Source organism: Taeniopygia guttata, chromosome 4, assembly GCF_048771995.1.
Source record: "Taeniopygia guttata chromosome 4, bTaeGut7.mat, whole genome shotgun sequence".
NCBI classification, from domain to species: domain Eukaryota; kingdom Metazoa; phylum Chordata; class Aves; order Passeriformes; family Estrildidae; genus Taeniopygia; species Taeniopygia guttata.
The window spans coordinates 15436777-15457200 of NC_133028.1; the positions used below are offsets into that span (position 1 = coordinate 15436777).

Sequence of the window (20424 nt, forward strand, 5' to 3'; positions counted from 1 at the left end):
CCAAAGTTATATTTATTATATCTGAGCTCTCTACTGTAGAATCACACCATCGGATCCTAAATAGGTCTTTTGTCTTTGTTATTATTAAAGAGAATTGATGGGGAGAAAGAAGCTTTAGAAGAAAGCATTTTGGGATTTAAGACTGTCTTTCAAAGTATGCCAAGAGTATGCATGATGACCTTATTCATGGGATGTGGTTTCTGCATAGCACTCTAGGACTGTCAGATGGGGCTGATTCCTCAACCCAGCACGGGGGAAGTAGGTCCAAGCAGCAAAACAAGCCAAGCCAAGCACTGGAGGGGCTGAGACGCCGCTGTAGAGCAAGGCTGCAGACCTCACAAAGATTAAAATAAGCAAAAAGGGTGGGAGATGGTGTTCTGAACAATCTACCTTCTCCACAGCCCTAGAGCAAAAAAAAAAAAAAAAAAATCAACCAGGTGTTTGAGGAAGAGGAGTTGTCATTAGATCAGAGAAAAGCATTGTCATAGGACCATGGCTGGTGCTGAGTATATAGAATAGACTCCTCCAGAACTTGGATGCTTTTCATAGAAGTAAGGGAGAACAGCAGAGGGTTATTAGGTCTATGGTATAAATGATACCAAAAGTAAAATTAAATAAACTTTTTATCCCAGGATGGCCCAGATGGCATCTGGCAGGGTGCCTAATGAAGGCATTATCACAACAGAATTTCTACTCCATATCTAAATTCACACTAACATTTTAGCTCTGTTAGGGGACACTTCTCTGAAGTCAGTGGCTGAATCACCTCTCTTTGGTCCATAATGTGGAGAGGTCTCCAAGCTCACAGACTCTACAGCCTTGGTAAGAAAGGAGTCAGATGGACTCCAGGAATGCGCATAGTACATGCCAGCCACTAACAGGCAGATAGTTCACTAGACTGGGCTGGTCCTAGTCTGAAATTAACCTCTGTCAAACATGAGCTGTGTGGAAGTCCAAGCCCTCAATACTGCACTTCTGACTGCACTGCCTGCTGATATCAGTGCAGCATCCAGCTGCCAGCACAACAGATTATAAATTAAATCAACAAGCTGGACCCGAGAGTACTAACAGTACAAACTCTACCTTTCTGAAGGTGGCTGGAATGTATTGTCCAGACTTTTTCTTTCTGTGTAGTTAAGAATCATCTCCCTACCATAATACAACTCCCAGGTTGTACACAAATTCACACTACAGGCTGTGCATGTTTCATGAAGCTAAGTTTAACCCTTCTAAGATACCCTCTGTTTAATTTGCATTTTAAAACTAATAACTAATTCCATTAATTGTGCATGCATAATGTAGAAAAGAAGAATACTGAACAGAAACTGGCTGGAAAGGAAAGGCATTCCTTTGTTTTTCAGCTTGAAATATCTTTTCTTGGTGCAAGTTCATGTGATGGTTCAAAATCTCTTTGCCTGGGCATTTTTTTTTTCCTTTTTTTTTTTTTCTTTTTTTTAAGACCATGACCTGGAGCATCCCTTTGGATTACAGAATTTGATGCACAGCCAGCCATGCATGTGCAACTGTCCCTAAGAGCCAAGCCTCAGTAAAGCTGGTGTGCCTACAGTCTTGAAACAAAAATAGCTGTCAAATCAAAGCTAATTTGCCACAAAAGAAAGCACAGATCCACTGTTAGAGAATACCAAACTAGTTTGAGTTCAAAATTGCTTTAAAAAATAGGGAATTGAGTTTATAAAAGAGAAGTGTATTTTTAATCTCTCTAATATAATTTAAGAATGGATGAATTGATTTTCCTTAAGGCTGAAGGTGGGGGTAGAGTTTGGGGGAAGAAAAAATAGAGGTAATATCAATTCCTGAGAGGGAAAAAAGTTTTAAAGTCTGTCAGCAACTAAAAGAGGGGAGGGAACCAAACAGTTATACAGCAGACTGCTGCTTTCACATGTGATACGAAATATATGTTAGTTTAATGTTCCCTGGACTAGGGTTTCATTTCACCTTATTTTAGTGAATTAAATCATGTACTACAAAGGAATTTGGATCTGAATGAAAGGAACAAGATTGATATCAGGATGAAAAGTAATGCTGTATTAATTCAAGTTCAGACATTAAAGACAAAAATAAAATTGAATTACCTAGTGTTCTAATATTTCTGGACTAGATAAAATTGTATATAAAAACCTTTATCATAGCCAAATGGAATTGGATATAATGAATTTTCAATACATACAACAAAATGGTCAACATCTACTTTCAGGTACCCAGTGAATTGCATTGATGGAGTTGGCTCAGAAGCAGCCATTGGGCAGACAGCTGTGCACTGGTGCTTCCCTGCACATATTCTTGTACTATATTCAAAATGGTAAGCTAAGATTGGCCCAAGTGACACATAAAAAGCAGATGTTTGAAGATGAATGGTGTGCAAAAGGCAACACTGATAATGAAGGAATAGCACTTCCACGACCCTGGAGTCAGGGCCCAAGCCTCTTTGGCTGAAGGAACACATACGTGTGTAATTTATTCTGGAGTAGAGCTATGGAGGAGACATCACCCAGACTCTGCATGTGTCAGTGCCCTTCAGCAACAAAATTTTCTCGACCACTGACTGTTGGTTCATATGTCTTGGCTGGGTGGCAGCAAGGGAACAGCTCTACACAGCATAACCACAAGGTTGCAGGTATTGCCATGTGCTGTGGCAGGATCTGCTCAGCAGCCCAGAGCTTGCTTGCAATCCTTCTCTTGAGTTCCTCATACAATATAAAACCAAGATACCAACCAACACTTTTAATGACCTGAAACAAGATCCTTCAAAGAAGAGCATATCTGGAACAATGGACCTGCACTAGCACTTTTTCCTGCACAGGCAGAGCTGGACACCAGTGTCCTTCAGGGGCCAGGATATTCCCAGCAGTCCAGTAGAAAAGTAGTTCAAACTCCACAAAAACAAAGGGATATTATAAATCTTAATAATTCTGTTCCAAATCCTATACATATACCTATAAACGGTCCTCTCTGATGTAAACTTTTAATAGTATCTATGTATTGAGTTCATTTGTCTTGAAAAATCCTAAGCAAATACTTCACAGAGACCACTTTCTGTGAAAAATAAGGAGAGAAGAAACAAGAAATGCAAGGTACTGCTTACACTGCTATATGCACCAGAATGAACTTAAAATATTATGGTATAAAACCTATATGGATCAGAAGAGTTGAACAGCAAAATGTCAGCAACATTTTAAAGGTAATATAATTTGGAGTGCAGAATTCAATATGATAAAGAATGATAGTCACTGTATAATATCTGAGCCTTCCCATACATAGCAGACTTTACAAAAAAAATCATGACTGCATTAATTCAAGGAAACTTTCAATATGGAATTGGGAATAGTATCTCCGTGTCCAGAATCAGCTTTTGGGTCTATTTCTACTAATCATGGCACTGCAGCTGACCCAGTTTAAATGTATTTCGATTCTATAATTTTTGGTGATGTTGCATGTTGTGTTCTCTTAAGCCATTTAAAATATTGCAACACAGTAAATACCTAGTGCCTAAAAATAAGGTACATGATGTGGAACAGCTCTACTGCATCATAGAAATACAATGTAAAAGTTTTAATAAAGTTTTATTTGTACATTAAACACAAGCATGCACATTTTGTGTAAGAGAAGCTACACTATACTAGGATGCATGTTTGTATATTTGACTGTGTCCTATTTGTGTGTGCATACAGGTCTGCAATATTATATTTGTGGGTAGAGAAGCAAATATTTTATTATCTGAACTTAAAAAAGATCATCTGTGTCTACAAGCCTTGTCCTGACAATGTGCTAAAGCCATGAAGTATTGAACACCACTAACTGCACTGGTAAGAGTAAATGCACAATACAGAATTTATAAATCATTATAAAGTCATCATAATATGCATAAACTTCCCAGAACAATTAGGAATTTTGTTCTGGATCACCTATACCTGAGGATTCAAAAAGGCAGAAAAAAAAAAATCTGATCCACAGTTTAGCCATTCAGTGCTTTATAAAAGGAAATTTATTTCTAATACCTTCAGGCAATCCATGTGCTCAGAAGTGTTATATCTTATACCAATTGTGGATAAAACTACTATACTTAATTAAATGCCTCTCTGTTTTAGAAATGAGACAACAATATGAAAATATCCTCTACCACAAAACTTCTGTATTTTTTATGGTGCTACTTAGGTAATTCATAAAGTGAGGCATTTCACTTCTGAAAAAGAAAGAACATGAATGTAACAAAATATAAGGAAAAAAAATGAAAAATGCAGGAAAAAAATTCTCAACTACTAAGGGAAACATGAATATTCTAATCCAGTCTTGTTTCTTACAGGAACTCTGTAACTATGTTAGAACATTTTTCTGAAACAATATAACATATATTAACTGATCATTTTAAAAATCACTTTATAACATTAAAAGTTGAAGCACTAACCACTGAATATTTTCAATTTCATGGAAAAAGATCTAAAATACCTCTAGCAGAGCAACACTTTTATTTCTCAATAAAAGAAAATTAATTTGATGTACTGAAAACATTTGAAGCCAAATACAGTTATTCAGCAAAACAGAAAAAGTACTGACCAATTCCTCACAATTGCTATTACACTATGCACACAAAGCAATTAAGAAATTATTTAAGCTGAATTTTAAAATAGCATAAAATAGGGTAATATTTTGATGCAAAAAGCTATTAATTTCCATTATTTTGCATGAGTTTCCATAATTTTATTAACATCACCTCCTGCAGAAAGACCTGAATGCTACATAAATTTGGACCAATTGCGTGAACAAAAGCCAATCACAACAAAGGGATTATTTGTACTGGGCAGGGAAAAAGCCCAAAAATCGCTGTGATTCTCTCATGTTAATTTTGCCTTTATTCTTTCTCCTTCTGAACAGACCCAAGACATCTCTAATTTGTCATGTCCTATGATATTAAGATTTCTCCCAAAGAGGGCTTATCACTTAATTTTTTATACAGCAGCAGAACCAATCTGATTGACTGGAGTTTCAGAAATTGCAATTAGAGGCTCCATATTCACATTTGGACTTAGTAGCCCTTATTACATGAGTAGCCCTTTTCCATGTACCACTTCACTGACACAGGGTCTCCCACATTGATTTTTACAACATTCTTAGTTACAACCAGAAGAAATCTGAGATCTCCCTTTGCAAAATACCTGAAATCTTATGTTATTTGTTAGATTAGTAGCAAAAGAGGCTAATGAAACAGTTTTCATTTTAAATTTTTCCACAGAATATCTAACTGGTGTTGTGTGTGCACACACAGCCAACACCCACACACGTTGCATGTGGCAGACAATATGCATCTGTATTTTGAAGGTATTGATAACTCAGAAGTGCAGGAACACAAAGCTAGCTAATATGACTGCAGCTGTCAGAGGTGAAAGTCTAATTCATATCTGCTAATTGCAAATCAGGAACTAGCAGGAACTATTCCTTTAGCATCTGTCAGTAATATGGAGAAAAAGAAAAATGCTCTTTCGACGGAAATTGGTGGAAGATGTTTGTGCAAAATCTTGCTTAGCCAGCAGTATTAGAAAAGCATTATTTCTACTACTCAAAATGAGAAACAGTAAGGTGTTTTTAATCACAAAAAGTTTAGCATCCAAAATGAGTAAGTTGTTCCAGAACTGGTTATGACGGCTGAGACTGAACTGAATAGGGGACTGAAAGCTGGCACCAGTTCTGGGATCAGTGACTTCAGGGAAACAGAGGTGAAGGTCAAACCGTGCCCTGAGTACAGGACACTCCCCAGGGAATCTCTCCAAGCACCTTTTCTTGATATGTCCTGTTCTTATGTTCAATTTTCCTCTTTCCTTTTTTCATGCCTTCTCTTCTGCAGACTGACTGACTCAAATTCTTCAATTTTAATTTTTAAGTTTATTTCAAGAGTTTTGCTTTGCCCTGGACACTCTCCAATCAGACCACATGTTTCTGTAAAAATGCCATCCAAAACATGCATTCAGTACAGACAAAGAAAAGGCAATCCTAGTCAGTAGGAGAGATATAGCTCATGCTTCAGAATACTGGATTCACCATAGCTCAATTGATGGGGAGAAAATACAGAAAAGAACTATTCATGAACATTAAGAATCTCTTAAAGAGACTTCCTAAGATATCTAAAAGAGGCAGCTATAAGGTGAAAAAGAAAACAACTTTGGCAAAAAAAAAAAAAAAGTAGGAAAACGAAGGCAATATTTAGAAGGGAAAATATCCTAATAATTATGATGCCTGTAGAAAATAAAAACAAAGATAAAAAAGGGGGAAATGTTCTGTAAAATATATTATGAAACATATTAAAATGAGATGCTGAAGTTAGCAGTGAAAAATTCATATCCATAAAAACTAGAGAAAATAAGACCTTGAAATTTATCAAACCTTAATTTAATATGGGAACAGAAAAACTTTCAACATATAAGAAGCTTTTTTGTTGTACTTCTGGAAAGAATGTTGATCTTGAGTGAAAAGTGCTTTCTAGTGCATTGGCAACTAAGATGGATCTTAAATAGTATCTATGAGAAGTAAATGTTTTGAAATTAGCGGTTCTAAGGGTTTTTTTTTTCACATTTCTATCTGGTGTTATAAAATATTAATTAAAGAAATAAAAGAACTACTGAGGGAATTTTAAAATCCAATACTGCTAAGCTGATATTTAAGGGACACTATACAATCAGGGAACAGCATAACATAATACACTTGCTTGATATCAATCCAGACAAAGTAGTGAAAAAAATTATACAGGATTTAACTGACAAAGATTGAAGTGAAAGGGATGTAATTAATGCCAGTCAACATGGGTTTATGCAAAATAGCTCTTGTCAAACAAATCTCATTTTATTCTTTGATGAGCTTATCAAAGTTTGGGTGATAAAGATAAGTGCATGGCTTTAATACACTTAGACACCTGTAAAGCATTCAACTTTCTAGTGCATTACTTATATTCTTACCAAAGTTTATTAATATACCATTTTCATAGAGCATATGTAAAATTGATTGAAAACTCTTTAAAACATCAATTTTAGGAAGTAATTGTTAATTAGAAATCATTAGCTGGAAGATGGTGAGGCTAGTGGTGATCCAGGCAATTGTGAACTTTTTACATCTGATTTTAATGAAATTTTTACCTATGTTCTGATATTGAATTCAAAATTATTGCCAAGAAACTTTGAAAAAACCCAAAACTAGAATAGTGGTATATAAATACCAGGGAGTCACACAGAATAAGCTGTCTCACAAAGCTAGGCCAATTTACTGTGCTGTACCTGAATGCTCAAATGATGTTTAATGACTGTGATTTCTTGGGGAAAAAAAAATAAAAGGAAAAAGAAAGAAGATATTCCTGGAAATAAAACAATCTCTTTCTCTGGGCAATTTTAATTTTCTCTCTAAGACTTATAGGAGAGAAAGTAGATGACAGTTTTAGAGAAACCTGGGGTGACATTGTAGCATGCTGGCCCTCCAAACCATCTTTTTGAAAATAGTTATGCAAGTGGGTAATGTGTAATGAACTTTCCCTGTTTATTCCCAGGCTATGCTTATCAGAAACACCCACTAGATGTGGCTTCTTACCCTTAACCCCTGAAATTTTTTTCAGTGAAGGACTATGTCCCCTCCTTCCTCCCTCCCTCCCTTCCTCCCTCCCTCCCTTCCTCCCTTCCTTCCCACTCTTTCTTTCAATGAAGAAAAATCAAACAGGGTTCATGAACCAAGTAGAGAAAATGTAAAAAAGGGGCATAAAATGCAAAGCATGGTATAGTTACCTTGTACATTCCAAACACAAACTGCAGTAGAAATTATAACTGAAAATACATATTCAATTATCAGCTACAGATTCAGAGCAACAATAAAACTGAAATCACTATATTTTCCTAAGGATAGGGAGAGCAAAGAGCTCAAATTGTTCCTTTTGAAATTTCTACTGTGTAACATTATGCAATGCCATATAAAATTGGGTGATGAAAGCCTATAAAAAGTGCCTGAAATTCCCAATATATTCTACATCTATAAGCTTAAATAAATCCATTTTGAGGACTCCATCATATCTACCACACATGAATTTATTTTACAGCTACAAATGTAATAACTCATGCTTTTGCTTCCTCACAGTATTATAGTTCCTCCATGGACAGAAATCATTTAGTGAACAGAAGAGAAATGTAGACAAGCTCTAATTTTCTGTACAGTGGCAACTGCATTCATTATGCATTAAAATAGCACTTTCCCTTAAAGAGTTAATTTTCTAGCTCCTATTCTCTGCAGTGCTGCATAAACACTGCACATTATTCTTACTGAGCATGCTTCATCTTTCCTGTCTCCACAGTCCTGGGCTGTCAATCAGCTGTCAGTCCCTACCACATCAGCACAGTGCGCATCACCAGGCTGTCAGCACAGCAGCTGATGAGACTCTGCTAAGAGCTGTCAATCAAACTTGTTTCTCTTATCTGTTCGGGAAATATTTTGTCTCTGAGAAACAAAGAACCTGGGCAACAATGGATCAGAGTCTAGTATTTACTCTTTTACAGGGATAGGCGCCTCTTAACAGGAAATGAATGCTTTATCCACAACAAGGAAACAAAAATTCTGCATCATTAGGCATATTTTCTTTTTTCAATTTTGTTTAAATCCTATTTATTTCTTGAACAATCAAATCAGGGCATAATGTATTAAAGCTAATTTCTTTTTCCTCTCACTGCAGAATGAACTTCATGTGTTTACATCCTAGTTTCTGTTGACTATAATTCAGTGCAGTGTAAGATAGGTAGCATGTCTACTTTTGGGAATCTTTCCTTGTCTTTAAGCATTGGAATGTGTGAGGTTTCTCTCCATCTTAGGGTAGCCAAAAAGCCAGACTAGAGAAATGCATAATTTACACCTTTCTTTACTTAAAATATATCTTTATTTTCTGCAGCATTTTCATTAAAATTTCAACATAGAATTCAGTAATATAAGTAGGGTTCATAGATAATAGCAGACCAGAAGAGTAGCTGAGGGGTATAAGCAAGTAGAAGAAAAACATATTTTCAGTGTCTGTTTGAAAGATAGTATCTTCTTTCTGGAATGCTGTGCCAGGGAGAAAGGATTGCAGAAGGTAAAGTTCTTGCATGTACAGAAATCAAATACTGAAGAAAGACAAAAGGAGCTGCAAAGATGGGCACAGCAGCTATTTCTGGTCTGACACAGAATCTCTGCATGACAAAGTTAAGCTGGGCTTTCAAGTCACATCTATCCAAGGCATAATATTGTTCTGCACAGATAACTAGGTCTAGGTCTAACAAACCTGGCAATCAAATTAATTAAAACAGGTGGATCACTGAACTAACAAACCTCTGCTCTTCCCAGGGCATAAGTAAGTATCTTTACATGCTGTGCCATGCAGATACAGGGACATTTAAAGCTAGCTCGAGTATCAGTACATAGTGTTGCCTGACATGAGGCAAAGTAAACATAACCTAGTGACTTAAAATCCACATTCTGAACCATATCTATTTTTCCCTACAAAGGCAAGAATCTCAGAGTTGACAGTTGAAGAGAAACATTGAGAACAGCAAAGGGAAGAAAACTGCTTTTCTCAGTGTAGAGAGGAGTGCTATAAAACATGGTAATATGAATGAAACACCTAAAAATATTTTGTATTCTTCATAAAGCTACAATTTTGGGCCACAGAAGTATATAAGCAACTTTGTTTTCTAAGACAAAAAAAAAAAAAAAAAGGTGTGTTCACAACCCCTTATAATTTCTTGGACAAAACTCTATATTAAAAGTTAAATCAAAAGGGGAGGCAAATAAAAGTAATTTTTAAAAAAAGAACCTTCTACCACTTACACAAACACTGATTTACAATTGCATTGGCTGTGGCGTTGGACTGTTCAGGTAAGAGCAGAGGGCAGAGAAAGCCAGCTGGGAAATAGGCTATGATATGAAACTCACAGAAAGGAAAAGTTTAAAACAACCAAAAGAAAAAAGCCCCAAAGAAATTTGGGAATTGCACTCAAGATTAGTTCCCAACAGCCTCCCACGATATTCTCGAGGGGCTTTGAAGAAGGAACCTGGGGCAAATCAGCGAGCTTCTTCATGTCTCTGATGGCTTAAGACAAGTTCTAAATAGCCCCTGAGAAGAAGGAGGGAAATGGACTGGGAATGGTCATAACCCAGAGAAAAATGAGGCCATGGACAGCAAAAAAGTTTTTGTCCTTTCCACACATGCACAGATGCAAGGGGGTTTTTAAAATTTATTTACTCCAAAAGAGAATATTTTATTTCTCAGAAGAGGGAAAACATTGCCCAAAGGAAAAAAAAGATAAGGTGGTGGCCACAACCAATGTGAGAGATTCAAACAAAGCTCTCACAGGCTGAAGCAAGACAAAGGCAGGCAATTTTGACCTGAATCCTAGAGCAAAGGCAAGAGATTGGCATCTTTCATCACTTTCAATTTTATAAACAACTTCTCAAAGGATGCCTTTTTCTCTTCTACTGGGCCTTGTCTTGGTTCCTCCATTACTGTCTATGCCTGCAAGAGTAAGAACAAACAATTTGTCTTTTCTCTTTCCTCTCTGCCTATTCCAATGTGTTTAATGCCCTCTCCATCCTAAAGAGCATACACACTAGGCAAGGAGGCAGGTGTCTTCCTGGAGACAGCACAGATGAAGAAAAGGGCAATTTTCTTTCACTGCTTTCAGCACTCCATGTTTGGTGCTACACCCACGTGCCACACTTGCCTAACAGGAGCCACAGTCCCTGGTCAGCAATTCCACCAGCTTGGAATAGAAGTTCTGGGTGCCATTGTGATTCTTGGGAGATGCCAAGAGCATCCAAAAGAGAACAGCAGGGCATGAGTATGGCTTGGGCAAGCAAAACAGAGAGCTGTAGGGGGAGCAGACTTCTCTGTTCTCAACTCCTGGACATGGTTTTGGACACAAAGTTCCCAGCTAGGAAGAGAGAGCTACTCTTAGCTATCTCTTGGACAGCACAGAGGCCTCAAGACTCCTCTCAAAGCCTTCTCAGAAGGCAAGGGAAGTCTCAAACTGGAACAGCCACAAGCATGCTCTTCAGAGTTTCACTGAGTTGGAATACTGCTCATGTCAAAAAGCATCACTAATATTGTAGTTCAGTATTACATAAATATTAACCAACAAAGGAAAGGAAATACGAATTACCAGCAAAGAGCCTTAAATGTGGAGCTTCCATTCCAGATGTTGAGAATAAACCAATCCTTTTGTGCAGAGGTCAGAAATTAAAACCAGAGGAAAACGTCGTGTGCTAGTCATTTTTAAAAGCACGACTACAGTAACTTGATTTTTCATTCTTATCAGCAACAATGCTGTATCACAGTATTACCCCATGCCAAACTGTCCCAGTTACAGACAATACAACCATTATCAAGCATTTGTGACAACAGGACTATTTTACACATTGACAAATTCTTTCATATGCAGCTTTGTTTTCCAGAATCACAACTCCCTCTGATCTAACTGGACATTAATTGCTTTTTTGCTGATGTATCTGTGCCTTCTGGACTGATAACACAACTAGCAAATCTGATATCTGACAAGTTGACTCAACCTAATCAGGACAGATCAGCTGTTACCAATGTTGCTATAGGCTGTAATTTGAGGACCTTTAGAGAGTTATCACTTGCTTTGAAAGGCAAGAAACTGTAATTCTGTCAACACTAATCCCAGAAACATGCATTCAAAGTGGTTGTTATTTTTCTCCAGAAGAAGGTAACACTTGTCAAATAAATACCTGAGATAATTGATAATAGGAATTAGAAGTGTGTGAGTGATAGGCTGACAGTCACTCTCATGAAAAAGAAGAACCTCACAAGATTCAGAACATTAAGTAGAGAGCACAATCTGTCACCATGAAGCAGGGGTCACTCTGAATGGAGTCAAACAATTGGCAATGCAGTTTTTCAATGTTTACTTCTCTCTCTGTTGCTTGGTGCTAAAGCTGAGTGAATTATTCACTTCAAACAATTTGTTCGATGAATTTCATCCCATTTTGCTGCTCAGTGTGTACAGGCAATGGATTCCAAAGCCATCAGATTTATTCACTGCTTTACTTTTATTCAAGCTTTCACTTAGTGCTCAATTGAGAGTATTCTAGACTTCCACTGCTGCTCAGACAGCATCCAAGGCTGGTTCTTAATGTGTGCAAGCAGAATAGGTCCACACAGCTGATGGAATAATACTTATCTACATCAGCAAGGATATAGATTTGATTTTTTTGGTTTTTTTTTTTCTGATCCCTCTTTAATTTTTGAAGCCCTTCCAGCAATAATACTAATATTTGCTATAAAGTTCCCTTTCTGTGAACAATTTTGTGCACAAGACTCAACACTTGAATTTTTGCAGAAGACAAATTACCAAAGAGTGCAAGCACAGCCACAAAGCACATTAATTAAAAAAAAAACCCAAATATTTTATTTTATTATTTGCTTCATTCCACTAGAAAATAATTTATTTTCATGTAATGAAACTCAGAGGAATTCCATAGAAAGTGGATTCCAAATTAATGGAATTCTTTAATGTAACTTAATAGTCACTGAATATACACAAGTGACTTTGTCATTGCCAGGGTTGCATCTGTCTTGTACAGATAAACTGTTTTTAGAAACTCATATTTAACATTAGAACAAAAAATATACGTTTCTTACTGTATCGCTTTGGTCCATCTTCCAAACAAAATGAAAGTGTTAAGGTTGCATCATCTTCAAAAAATTCAGTTGCAAAGGCATCCCACCAGAGGTTGTCACTATCCTAGGAAGCAACAGATCATTCACTTAACAGGAGGCAAAATGAAAATATGTTCATCTGTTGTAAAAGAAATTCAACAGGATCACACCTAGTTTGGCTTCTTCACCTATGGTTTTGGGGTACAGATGTCCATATGATATTTCAAACTAATTTTTCCTTGATAAAGTTCTGGTTCTAATTTAGGAAAAAAACCTGAAATGTTTCATTTACTGTATAATGAACTTTCATTTTATCCAGCATACTAAATATGTAAAAACTTTCTTTTCCATAACATTTTTTTCCAAATATTAGATATTGTTTTACAAATCAATTGCAAATAAGGCAATTATGAGTTTTCCCTCCTTTTCTGGGCTGTGTGTCTCAAATGCTTGGTCCTGGTAATGAAAAATCCTTCAGCACTTAATTCTATAATGCTACATAAACTCATCATCAGCACAAGATGACCAAAAAGTAATTTAGAAACTAAATATAATAGCCATTCTATTCCAATGCATTTAATATAAATACAATACTTCAGGTTGATTAAATACCAGCTAGTTACTTAAATGTAATTGTTGTGAGAAATCTTTACTTTTACGTATGATACAAGAAGAGAAAAAAAATTTTAAGATGACTTGTGCTGATGACTTGTGCATACTTAGACTTAGTGATATATATGGCTGGAACGGGGCAATTATTAAATAGTGGACAATGTAAAACATATACCAACACAGCAAGCACTACAGGCACTTTCTTGACTTTATCAATTGAACCAGGCATTTTCAGACCTGGATGATCAACAGCAGGAACCCATCCTCAATGTCTAGCACCTGAGCAAGTGGTTCAGCTTGCAAGGGTTTTACAGAAGTTGGGCAACGCAAAACCCACCAAATGTTTCATTCAAAAACTATGGATATTTTTAATAGCTGGATTAGAAAGTTTTGGTTCAGTCTCTTCTGCTTCTTTGAGGCCCCAAGACTTGTAGCACACAAGGTCAGTACCAAAGCTGGAAATAACTTCTGAAGATGCACTGGCTGCACTCCTCAAAGTAACTCTATTCCACTTACAGCACCTTCCTGTCCAGTGAGCAAGGCCAGGTTAAGACAGCACAGTGAGGTCTGAGCACCTCTTAATGCCTGAGCAATGTAGATTTAAGCCAGAGATGAAGCAAACAAATATTTGCTTCACAAGAAAAAAATCCTGAGATAAAATGCCAATTTAAAAGAAAATGTGCATGTATCATATTCATTATGTACACATGCAGAGCAATCTGGGGATTTTAGTTCTGTTGCTGTATTTCCTGATGATGTTAATTTTGTATTTCACTCAAAATGTTAAGTAAGGTATACCTCCTCCATCTCAATTTCACTTTGATTTTTTGTCAAGCATCCAATGGAGAAATGGTAAGGACAGGTTTTAACAATCTGGTTCCTTCCAGAGACCCTAGAGAGACTTCTTGTCTGAGTCAGAGCCTGTAATACATTTTCCCTGCCAAGGCTCATCCAACCTGGCAGTGACAGGATCATACAGCCCTGCCATTCAATCACACAAAGAGGTATCAAAGCTGTCCCCACATCTCAGAAATCTGCTGTCACAGAGAGTTGTTGTTCTTTCCCGGTGTAAACCTGATGAGTGTTCCCACATGCAAACACTGCTGTGTTGAGTAGCCAAGCAGCCACAACAGGAAGCATGAAATACTCAGTGGCAAGCATGAAACACGCACACAGGTGTTCAACACACCTCTGCACAGGGCCCTGCACTCAGCACAGCCTGGGGGGTTGCATTATAAGTCCATATAAGAGTGAATTGTCCAACAAGCAGCTATGAGCTCCTCCTCTGCCATTTGACTAAAGAGAGGCTGAAGTACCATTTAACCTTTTGGATATACTTGTCATAGGGAAGGAAGAGTGGAGGGAAGAATTTCAGCACTATGCCACACACCACATTTGCAGTTCTTGTTAATGCAGTAGTTGAGTATCACTGGAGCTACTCCTGTAGCATCCAATGACATGGGAACAAAAAGGAGAGCATGGCATAGCCAGGACTTAACTGCATGTGGGAAAGATAGAGAAGAGCAGGCAAAGTGCAGTGCCTCACCTCAAAACCACACATATCTGCACTTATGCTGAAGAAGTGCTTTCAAGACTTCTTGGAAAGAAGTCTTGAAAGCAAGAAGAATGTGGAAATGGAATTACTGTGGATTCCATCCCTGGTTAGATGAAATATCCAGACTCTCACACGGTTTGAACACGGTCCAAAGTCTTTATCTTAAGATTTTGCATATTTTAGGTGGAAGGAAGAAAAATATAAAATGCAGCACCCCACCCTCAGAAAGAAAACTGGACATTAAAAAAAAATATATAAATCCTGTCAACCTTTGAAATGCTCTGCTGATTAATTTTCTGCCCCACCCTTGTCACAGGTGGGCCCACTTACTCTCAAAGACACATGTAAACAAAACCCAATGACGAGGTGTCCCCAGCCAAACCAAAATAGGACCCAGCTATTAAATTTTTTTTTTTATTTTTCAAAAAGGGATGGTGAAGGCAAGGCTGCCCTCAGGCATCTTTAACTTATGCTTTGACAGGTTATGGGGAATTTCGCCAGAGTAATTATTTTTCTATTCAACAATAATGAGAAATTACCATGGCAACCTCCCTTTCACGTAGTGCACTCACATGCTCAAACACTGAAATAATGGCCTAAACATAACAAAAAAAAATTAATTCTCTAAAAATATTTTTTATTAAAATAAACTTAAGGAATAGTCACAGGAGAGAAGAGGGCAGACACAGCCAGCAAGTTGGGTCAGAAGTGAAGATGCCATGCTGCTGTGGCCAGATACCCAAGCAGCAAAATGACTTCTTCCACAACTGTCATTGTTTCCTCTGATCCCCTCCACCCCTGGTATTATTTATAATTTGAAGCATGGCTCAACTCTGAATAGGGTCTCCAAGTAAATGGAATCCTACTGTTTCAGTATTTTTCCCTGACTCTGGTTTCTTGGCAAAGGTAATCAGGTTTTAAGTACAATGATGTTCTTTTTTTCCCTCCATCTAAAAGACCCGTATGTTCACTGTGTGATCTGCGAGTCAAGCTGGGTTCTTCTTTACACCTTACACACTTACATGATTAAGAGTCTGCAAGCTAAATGAGGCTTTTCCACTTGCTTGTGATAGATCTTACATCTGGAATATGAGGCCAACTGAGACTATGGCATTTTCTCCAAATTCCTTTATTCTTTTTAATGACTTGGAAGGCAGAATGGACTGACGTAAAAAGCCAGTACATGAAATCACATTTTAAAGGCTGCAGATACCTTGCAGAACAGAAGAGGAATTCAAAATTATTTTGATAGATTGGAGAAATGATCTGAAATGAAGATGAAATTCAACGAAGTGAAGTGACAAAAGTAAAAAAATAAAATGGGGAATAATTGGCTAAGCAGTACTGTAGAAAATGGTGCAGATTGTAAAGCAAATATGTCAGCAATCAATTGCTCTTGGAAATAAGGGAAATATCTTAGATATAATACCCTTCCACTCCAGCAAACACATCTCTGGAAAGACTTCAACTGGAATAGTCTGTCCACTTCTGGAGTACTATGGCCAAGTCTGGGCCACCCACTTTTAAAGGAATTAGCTGAGAATCACAGCAGTCAATGAGTTTAAAGACATGAAAACAAATCAACCAACCCCAAAAGACTCAAGGGAAGAAAGGTAGAAGGATCTAGCTGTGTTTTGTATAAGACAGAAAAAATTCACAGGAAACACGACAACAGTCCTCAGCTATATGAAAAGGTTGCTATAAAGAGTGAACACTTGTCCTTGGTGGCTAACACAGATAGAAGAAGTAATAATTCATTCCGTTTGCTGCCATTGCAGGTTAAGTGGATTAATGCCCTGTAACAGATTTCTAGGCCAGTGTTTTGCAGAGGGGAAAGAGCTGCAGAGCACAACTGCTGTGTTCCCAAGGGAAGTGGGTATAGAGATCCTGCTGCCCATGAGCCTCCAGCACAGCTGTCCCTGTACAGCAGCTCCACAGCTCATACCCTGTGAAAACCTGAATTTGGTTTCTCCCTCACATTGCTTTTGGCTGCATATGTCTAACAGGTGAAAATATTCTATTCAGAGTTACAGAAACAAATAAATACAATTCTGAATACACATAGGAAACACATTTGTTCTGAAGTCAGTCTTTTTATTTAATAATCACTTTTTAGGGAAAACCTGAATTTTAAACATGAGTCTTGGCATTGGAAAAGGGAAAAATAAAAAGAGAGAGTGCGCTTGGGAGCTTACATTTTTCTTCTGGCATCTGCAACACTTTTCTATTGACACTTACTATTTTCAGAACTTTATACATCTACATTCCTGTTGGCAACATATATGTGTCTCATATTCTTTTAAGTTAATGTTGCACACGGAACTGCTATCTCCCTAAGGAAAGAACAGCATTCCTTCCCTCCTCCTGTTTCCAGCAAATTAAACTACACTTGAGCTTTCAAAATGCAGTTCAAGATAAGATTATGCCATTAAATACACCTGGAAAAACTCCACAGCCATTACAGATTACAAAACTCACAAGTATTAAAAAAATCTAACATTGAAGTTTATACTCAAAGCACACAGAAAAATCATGAAAAATAAAATGTCCAAATATAAGAAACCAATAATTTTCCCCATTAGTTTTAAATTAGACCAATATTGTCTCTACTGAATATATTTAAGATTCTACAATTTAAGATACAAATTGCAAATGAGTAACAAATTCATTGGGATCTATATATCTTAGTTGTGTAGATTTGGAAATTTGAGTACTCATGTGTAGGTCTGGCTCTGCAAAGCACAATGGTTTTATAATCTGGCATAGGGCTTTTTGCTATTTGTATACATTCAGTAGGGACTACAGATACGGAGTCCTAGATTGGTTTTCCTGGAAACAGCATAAACAGAGTGAAAGGGTGGAATGCTCATATGTATGTAGGTGGGTAAACCCATATTTGGCTGTCTCTTATACAAGAAGATGCACACCTTTCCTATTTTCCCAGTATCCTTGCTAAGAATATGTGGTACCCTATAGTTAGTAAAAGTGTTTAGGAAAGAGGACCAATCTGTTCTCTCAGGGCTAATTTTTAAGAGCCTCTTCCATTGCTTTTCCATTTGTTATTCTATCTCATTTATTTTATTTCAAACATAAAGCATATTTTACACAGAATTAAACATACCTTTAATCTTGCACTAGTGGTATCTTAGAGAATATCCATCTCTCTTTCCCTGCCAGGAATGCCTAACTCTATTCCTTCCATTTGTTATTTCACACACATTCACTATTTTAATGGTGTTGCTTTCTTTTATTTCACTTACTAGTGTGGCTGGATTCCATCTCTCAAACAATGTGTAGTAAAACTGGCTAAAAGATTTTAAGACTTGGCTTTGGCCATAAGTAGTTTTCTGTTCCATTAGACACTTGCAACTTCTTGCCAAAACTCCGCTCAATGCCCAAAACATATCAGTCTCTTCAGCTCACTTAATAATTAATTGAACTATTGTTTACATTCCACTTAGGAACTTATCTTCAATTGTACAGTAAAGAAGCAACATCAAGTTTCTGTTTTATTGAAAAGGCAAAATATAGTCAGACAATCAGACAACAGATCCCCACAGCAATACCTCCTCAGGGAGACTGACTGGGGTGCAAAATGGGGGCCAACATCTCTGTTTCTTATGTAAATCTGGACTAGGTTTAAAAATCCAAAGGAATTCCAGGGAAAGGCCCATAATAGGGAGTTAGTCTTTCACATTCACTGGAAATGCCTAATATATCAAGGATCCTATTTTTGTTGCCTATAAATCAGTACACTATCAGGCAACAGAAAATCAAACATGAATTATTTGATTTCAGATACAAATGAGAGAAACAAACAAAAAAAAAAATAGAAAAAAGAGAGAGGCTTTGCAAAATACACAAATTGATCCATGCCATTTTCTTGTTGTACTCTCAACCTCTGAACCCAGGCAGATGAGAATCAGCATCATTTTAGCAAAAACACTGCACCGTAATGACACTGGCCATACAACTCAGCCTTGAAGATATACAGTTTTGAGATAATGTCACTTATATGTCACAAATATCAAGTCCACACCAGGAAATTTTACCAGGGGTTCAGATTAACTGAAACATGTTGACACTGAAATAATGACAACTAATATTTTTCTTGTGTTCAGAAGGATGGTTGACCCCTTCCACTAATGTATGCCCAAATTAGATACCTTTTGTTAGAGCATTTGTGGGAAATACTCACTAGGCTGGAAAATATCAAGACTAGCCTACACACAACTATAAAAGAACAGTTATTCCACTGCATCTAAGCCATCCAATTTTCCCATCTATACAGATGCTACATGTATAACAATTTGGATATCCTTTTAAATTGTAGTGCTTAAAATTACAGAGATTTTTAACTTAAGTTGTCAGGAAAGGATAAGACAGAGACATACCTGGTTCAGTCTAATAACAGAATCAGAGAAGAATGCCTGGTCTAAAACCTATTATTTGTCAGTCTTTAAATTTTACTGAAGCTTGTGGACAAAAGAAAAATGAATTCTTAAATATCTACTCTGTGCATGTTTGACTATTCACCTGCAGCAGACAGGAGACTGCAGTTTAATACTTGTCTGTAAGCAGTACAGAGCAGAAGGAGTTAAGTTGTGAAATGTGTCATTTCACTGGCTTCTTTAATTTGAATTCATTATTTCCATTCCTGAAACTTGTGCACAAGAATGGATAAGAGAAAGACAGGGGGAAAAAGATCAGTGACGCTGGGCTTAAGACACACTCCACTGCCAATTCCTTACTGCCAACGTGGCATCATCCCTGATGATGACAGCAATATCATCCCTGACCAGTAGTAGATGCTCTTTTGTCCTTTTAAAATATATGGGATAAGATTGCACTTGGTCTCTAAGGAGGAGACCTATATTCTGGCTGTGATAACAAAAAGATGGGCAGTAACAACAAAATTGTGCAGTTTTTACAGAACTATACACTTCCACCCATAGCAGATTATCCATTAGTACATGGTATATGTACAGTACATACTAAATCCCTATTCAAAATTGTTTTAAATTTGAGTCCTTTTTTCAATAGGCATGAAAATATCTCTGGCTGGCTGGAAATAGTAATAGATTTTCTTAGGAGTATTCTCAATCTATGATCATTCCAGACAAATCACAGACCTGAGTTCTGTGTTTATCAAAAATGAACCACAGTTACATTTCTCTATTCTGCCAGAGAATACCCCACAGCCTCTGCCTTTGAGAATAGTTTATAGAGATGGAATATTAAGTGTGTCTATTATCTAATGTACTACTGTCAGCCATACAAATGCTCTTATTTTATTCTGACATTTTGACCTGGTTTCTTTTTTACCTTGTTTACTTCCATCTCTATGAGTAAATGGAAGCTTCTATGCCATCTATCCGAATGAAAAGGCAATAACTAGTATTGCCATGAGTGAATATAGAGCATCAAATATTATGTGTCACTAGGGCACAGAAAAAAACTCATATTCCCAGCAAGATTAGTAAATGAGTCTCTCTAGGTCTATCTATCCAACTGCACCAACTCCCAGGGCTCTGAAATTTAGTGAACACAAATCCCTTTATCATTTGTT

At 37.0% G+C, this 20424-nt stretch overlaps 1 protein-coding gene across 11 annotated transcripts in view; it reads right to left on the minus strand.

Moving 5' to 3' along the window:
• LDB2 (LIM domain binding 2) overlaps positions 1-20424 on the minus strand; it is a 212839-nt gene that overhangs the window by 126897 nt on the left and 65518 nt on the right. For all 11 annotated transcript variants that reach the window (XM_030270798.4, XM_002193942.6, XM_030270799.4 and 8 more), the window contains exon 2: positions 12671-12773. In XM_030270798.4, the coding sequence (XP_030126658.1) occupies positions 12671-12773 (103 nt within the window). The remainder of the gene's footprint in view (positions 1-12670; positions 12774-20424) is intronic.